The sequence below is a fragment of the Dryas octopetala genome, chromosome 1, assembly GCF_963921425.1.
Source record: "Dryas octopetala chromosome 1, drDryOcto1.1, whole genome shotgun sequence".
Lineage (NCBI taxonomy): Eukaryota > Viridiplantae > Streptophyta > Magnoliopsida > Rosales > Rosaceae > Dryas > Dryas octopetala.
In genome coordinates this window covers 22,407,664-22,414,301 of record NC_141366.1, presented here as the reverse complement: position 1 = coordinate 22,414,301, position 6,638 = coordinate 22,407,664, and the positions used below count along the sequence as shown (strand labels likewise).

Here is a 6,638-nt window from a genome sequence, read left to right as displayed (position 1 = left end):
TTGCAAAATTTTCGATGACGTAGTCCAGCACTCCTCGAGTACTGGGTGAGGTCATGTGGCACGAAGCGCTTGTGCGAAGTTATCAATCGATAACTTTGTACATTTAACTAGTCGTGCGAAGTTATCAGTGGATAACTTTGTACACTAAATTTCAATCGATACCTTAGACCCGTTCGAGAGTCTATTGGACGCGCGCATGGCCGGTTGGCGTGACTGCGCTCCAATATGATTCTTGAATTGTCCAAATTACCCATGGACAGTTTGGGAGTGCACAATTATGTGTTGTGGTTAGCGGTTCATGTGACGTGGTTTTGATCTGAGAAAATTTCGGCAACATCTCCTTATGTGTTCTTCGAGTGCATACTAGATATTTGTTTTAAATATCTACGTCGTGCACTTGGAGAACCATAGGGAGATGCTGCCGAAATTTTCCCAGATCAAAACCACGTCGTTTGAGCCAACAACCACGACACATATGTGCATTCTCGAATGGGATAGGGCCCTTACCGGAGGCATAAGGAGACGAAAAATGGTGACGCATCGTTTTCTAATTGTCGTGTAATATGGAAACAGGCATCATGGACCGACAGTGGATACGTAATACGAATCGTGTTAGTGATGAATATTTGTATGGGATCGAGTCATTTATCCAAGTTGCACAGGAACATGTCAATGCTCAGAATAATATAAGGTGTCCGTGCCGGAATTGTAACAACTCTTTATGGAAGACAGTGCGTGAAGTCAGAATTCATTTGGTGAGATTTGGGATGTCACACAACTATACGACATGGTATTATCATGGTGAACCGAGAGTTTATGCTTCGACGTCCTCGGAGACCCGAACAATTCTGCAGCCTACTGAATCTGTTGCTGATGATAATGACCAAGTGATGGGCATAATAAACGATGCTTATCCATATGCATCGCTAGATCACGAAGTCAGTCAGCATGATACAGAGAGCGATAATATGGATCAAGATGATGGGTTGCCCGAAGTCCAAAGAGAAGAGTTTGATAAGTACGAGAGATTGTTGAAACAAGCTCAGCGGGAATTGTACTCTGGTTGTGAAGAGTTCTCAGTGCTAACTGCTGTTGTGGAGTTAATGCATTGGAAAGTACTTAATCAACATTCGAATCGAAGTTATGATCAGTTGATGGGGATTTTGAAACGAATGCTTCCAAAGAACAATCATATACCTGAAACCCATTATCTTGCGAATAAGGTGTTGAAAGATCTCGGTTTGGGATATGAAAAGATTCATGCATGCAAGAATGATTGTGTATTGTTTTACAAAGAACACCAAGGGAAGGATAAATGCCCTGTGTGCAATGAACCGAGATATAAGAACAAGTCTGTAGAGAGAAAGAAACAGATTCCGCAAAAGGTGTTGCGTTATTTCCCACTTAAGCCAAGGTTGCAACGATTGTACATGTCGACACATACTGCAAGTGACATGAGGTGGCACAAAGATAAGCGGGTTGAGGATGATGTGATGAGACATCCTGCAGACGGAAGCGCATGGAAAGAATTTGACAAGATATATCCGGATTTTGCAGCAGATGCACGAAATGTCAGATTAGGACTTGCTACTGATGGATTTAATCCATTCGGAAATATGAGCACATCTCACAGCACTTGGCCAGTGGTCGTGGTTCCTTATAATTTGCCTCCCTGGAAATGCATGAAAAAAGAATTCACAATTATGACGCTATTAATTCCAGGACCGCAATCCCCTGGCAAGGAGATCGATGTATATTTGCGGCCGTTGATTGATGAGCTGAAAGAATTGTGGCAAAATGGTGTGCCGACATATGATAAGTCCACCGAAACAATGTTTTCCTTGCGTGCGGCAGTCATGTGGACAATAAATGATTTCCCAGCTTATGGGAATTTATCAGGCTGGAGCACCAAGGGTTATATGGCATGTCCTACTTGTAATAAAGATATAACTTCCGCTTGGCATGGTGGTAAAGTATGTTATATGGGCCACCGAAGATGGTTGCCGGGGGATCATAAATGGCGTCACAGTAAGGAGGCCTTTGACGGAAAAAAGGAGATGGGCGTGAAACCTAAAGAATTATCTGGTGATGACATCTTGAGGCAGTTGAATAACTTAGAATTTGGCCGGATTGGTAAACATCCCTCTAACAAAGAACGAAATATGCCAAGGTCACCTGCACATCTAAATTGGACAAACAAGTCGATATTCTTCGAGTTGGAGTATTGGTCCAAGTTGAAAATCAGGCACAATCTCGATGTAATGCATATTGAGAAGAACGTGTGCGAAAGTTTGGTGGGGACAATCTTGGGCATTGAGGGTAAATCAAAGGACACAATTAAGGCTCGACAAGATTTGCAAGAAATGGGCATCAGGAAACATTTGTGGTTAACGAAGAAGGGTGATAAATTGATAAAGAAACATCCATTTTATACCATGAAGCCTGTGGACAAGAAAGAATTCTTAAAGTTTCTTGCATCGGTCAAATTTCCAGATGGATACGCGGCCAATATCTCTCGAAATGTGAAAATCGACTCTGGAAAAATTTTGGGCTTGAAAAGTCATGATTGTCATGTTTTATTGCAACGTCTGCTTCCGGTGGGTATTCGAAAGTTTTTGCCCGAAGATGTGGTTGAACCGATTGTTGGGTTGTCGAGGTTCTTTCAGCATATCTGTGCTAAGACGTTGCGCGTGTCGGACATGGCAAAATTGAAAGATGAGATTGTGTACATCCTATGCAAATTTGAACAAATATTTCCACCGGCCTTTTTTGATATAATGATTCATTTAATGATACATTTACCGCAAGAGGCAATTCTTGCTGGGCCGGTCAGTTATCGGTGGATGTACCCAATAGAAAGGTAACAATTTCTAAACTATTTCATTACTATTCTCCAAGTTCAGCTCTATGTTACTCATAAAATTTTTCTCACTATGTAATTACATTTGCAGAATGTTGGGTAATTACAAAAGGTACGTCCGAAATCGGGCACGCCCCGAAGGCTCCATAGCAGAGGCATACATTGCAAATGAGTCCATCACGTACTGTGCAATGTACCTCAGCAGTGTTGAGACGTCATTCAATCGCCCCCAACGCAACGACGACGGCGGTGAAAAAAATGAGACACTTTCTGTCTTTTCTCAAATTACACGACCATTTGGCGAAGCCCCTAAATCAGCTGTTGAATTCTCGAAACACGATATGGAGGTGGCTCATTGGTTCATACTCAACAATTGCGAAGAAGTTGACTCTTTACGCATTGAGCATGAGGAACTAATGAAGCGCGACTATCCAAGATGGGACATGGAACGTGTACAGAAAAAGCATCGGGAATTGTTTCCTAAATGGTTTAAGGAACATGTAAGTGCTTACTGACAATAATGATCAGTTCGTTCATGTGTTTGTAAATTTTTTGTAATATATTAATTCCATTGTCTTTTAACAGATGGAAAAGCTGACTGATGATAATTCGCCGTTATACAAGGAGTTAATGAGTTTGGCGAGTGGTATTCAATGGGTTGAAACGTTTTCCGGATGTAATGTGAATGGAGTCAAGTTTTTAACTGTAGAACGAGATGCCATCTTGAGCACTCAAAATAGCGGGGTTTGTGTAGAGAACTTGGACACTGGCACGGTTGATTTCTACGGCAATCTGACGAGTGTACATCAAGTCTTGTACTCGCATCGCTTTCAAGTTGTGTTATTTAAGTGTGATTGGTTTAATACAGACCCGAATAGGAACAACAGTATTAAACTCGATTACGACTTAATATCTGTGAATACAAACACTCGATGGTATGAGAATGATCCATTTATTCTTGCCACAATGGCAAAACCAGTATGTTATCTGGATGACCCTAAGGCGGGTGTGGGTTGGAAAGTAGCTCAGATGATTCAGAATCGAAATATATGGGATATTCCAGAAAAAGAAAATCAGGATGACGTGGCCTATCAAGAGGATTCATCTTCGACCATACCTAATCCATACAACAATGATGTTATCATACAACAAGTCGAGATACATGACGTTCCTCCAATTGAGATCGATGCCTTATCAATTGATCTTGGGCCACTTCCCCGAATTGATGTTAATGATTTCATCGATGATGATGATGATGATGATGATGAAGATGATGAAGATGAAGATGATGAAGATGAAGATGAAGATGAAGATGAATATGAAGATGATGATGTTGATGGTATCGATGATGATGATGATGAAATGAGTATTTCTAGTGGTGATTCAGATTAGTAATTGATAATGGTGATTCATATTAGTAAGTGATAATGATGATTCAGATTAGTAAGTTATTACTTTAGTTTTCTTTTTTACTAACATAAATATTTATTGAATTGTGCAGATGAGTTTGATCTCGAACAGGGGTGGATCTCGGAGGTCCACTTTAGCATCTATGTCCACCCCTGCAGCCCAGCCCGCCCCTGCAGCCCAGCCCGACCTCATAGCCCAGGGCGACTCGACCCCGGCGATATCCCCAGATCTCTCATCTAGTACTGGGTCTGGGATTCAGTCGGCACGGAGGGCCCGTCGGGGTCACCGTTATGGTGCATATGATAATGTTGCATCATCCACTCGTACTGCCTCATCATCAGAGAGTAAGAAAAATGTTTTCACATCACTTGTGTTTATGTTTAATTTTATTTAGATGTTATAAGATTACTGTGAAATTAATATGTTATATTTGCTTTTCTAGGTACCAAAACCACGAGGGGGATAAGTAGAGGGTTGAAGGCGTCGCGAATCACTCGCACGACGAACGAGAGGATTCGAATCGTTATTGAGCAAGGTCACCTACGACCGAGCAAGGAGGTGCATAGTACTTTCGCTTCCTTTGTCGGATCGATTATCCGTGGTGAATGCCCCATGCTTTTCCCCAGTTGGGAAAAGGTTGATGACGCCATCAAGAGGAGCATTATGGGCTCCATTTCTGTGAGTATATTTCGATTAATATACTTGGACGATTAATTTGATCATTCTTAACAATTTGATAATTGCATTTTTTTCAGGTAAACTATGACATTCGGATGGAGGATCCGGATGTAGCTAGGTATATGGAGAAGTTATTGAGAAAAGTGTACGCCCAATGGAAGCACGAGCTGCACAAAGAATATAACATGTTTGGATCGGCAGATGAGGCATTGGCCAGCCCTCCTCCGGAGATGGCAGCTCGGCTTGATCAGTGGCAGTGGTTGTGCACTCATTTTCAGAGTCCGGAATTTTTGGTATGTTATATCATTTTAAGACTTCACAATTATTTTTTCTTATGTTATTCCTTTATTGTGTATACACTAATATGTGCATTTCCAATTTGCTTCATATTTAACAGAGGAAGTCGAATGCCAATCTTCAGAACCGGAAAGCGCCCGCAAGGATTGATCATCATGGTGGTTCCATGCCCTTCTCATACCGGGTGGAGTCATATCGTCAGGTGCGCTATTATTTAATTTAATATATATATATTCCTTAGTATTGTTTGAGTTTTTGTCAACATTACATTCTTTTTCAGGCTGGTTCGCAATTTCCGGAGGTCGACAACTACGGGGATGTTTATGCCCGACCCGGCAACGACAAGGGCAAGGCGAAGCACGTTAGTTTTTTATATTTTAGTTTTATTTCACAAATTTAAATTTTTGTATTTGATTTCTTAATTCCTAACTTGTGTATAATATTTTGAAGGCTGAGATGCTCGCCAAGAAGGCGAGTTATTTGGAGGAGGTGGCCAGCCAGTACCCTCCGGACACTCCGTTGGAGACGATCTCAGTCCCCGATCCCGATGCCGGTCTTCGTATTATGACGGAGACACTGGGTGTTAGGCGTGGTAGGGAGATACGCGGAATGGGAGCGGGTCGGGTTCGTGATCTCAGCGCCGGGTCTTCATCTCAGCCATCTGCAGATATAGTCAACCTGACCACTGAAGTGCAGTTGTTGAAGGGTCAGCTAGAAGAATCGAGAGCGGCATATGCGGAGCAGACGAGTAAGGTGCAGCAGATGCAGCAGATGTTTGGCCAGTTGGCCAGGATTGTACCTGGGTTTGTGCTGCCGCCCAACATCGACCAGTGCATGCCAGACTCCTCCACCGGTGTCGATGATGCTACTGACCTAGGGGGCCATTAGTTATTTGTATGTATGTATTAATTAAATTGTTGTATGTATTAATTAAATTGTTTCTACTTTGTATGGATATTTTGGATATATATAAATTTATTAATTTTGTTTTATATAATTTTTGAATAAAGATTTTTTTTTTAATATTAAATTCATATATATAATTTAAATAAAAATTTTTTTTTTAAATAAAATACATTTGGGCGACGAATAATGTGTTCGTCGCCCAAACCCTATTTGGGTGACGAAATTTGTTCGTCGCCCAAAGCACGTTCCAGCGAGGAAATTAGCTTTTCCTCTCCCAAATCTTGTTTAGGCGACGGATAATTTCGTCGCCCAAACATGCTTTGGGCGACGAATAAGTGGGTTCGTCGCCCAAACCGTGTTTGGGCGACGAAATTTTCCGTCGCCTAAACAATCTTTGGGCGACGAATTTTATGTTTTGGGAGACAAAAAAAATTCGTCACCCCTTGGTGTCTTTGGGCGACGAAATTTATGGATTCGTCGCCCAAAC

The 6,638-nt window shown here is 41.6% G+C and overlaps 1 protein-coding gene across 1 annotated transcript; it reads left to right on the top strand.

Moving 5' to 3' along the window:
* The first annotated feature begins 578 nt into the window (after positions 1 to 578).
* Positions 579 to 6,133, top strand: LOC147299177 (uncharacterized). Its single transcript, XM_086229719.1, has 9 exons — positions 579 to 2,860; positions 2,952 to 3,360; positions 3,446 to 4,156; positions 4,362 to 4,614; positions 4,713 to 4,948; positions 5,026 to 5,241; positions 5,346 to 5,447; positions 5,526 to 5,606; positions 5,696 to 6,133. The coding sequence occupies exons 1-9, from the start codon at positions 579 to 581 to the stop codon at positions 6,131 to 6,133; spliced, it is 4,728 nt and encodes a 1,575-aa protein (XP_086085845.1).
* Positions 6,134 to 6,638: the final 505 nt, after the last annotated feature.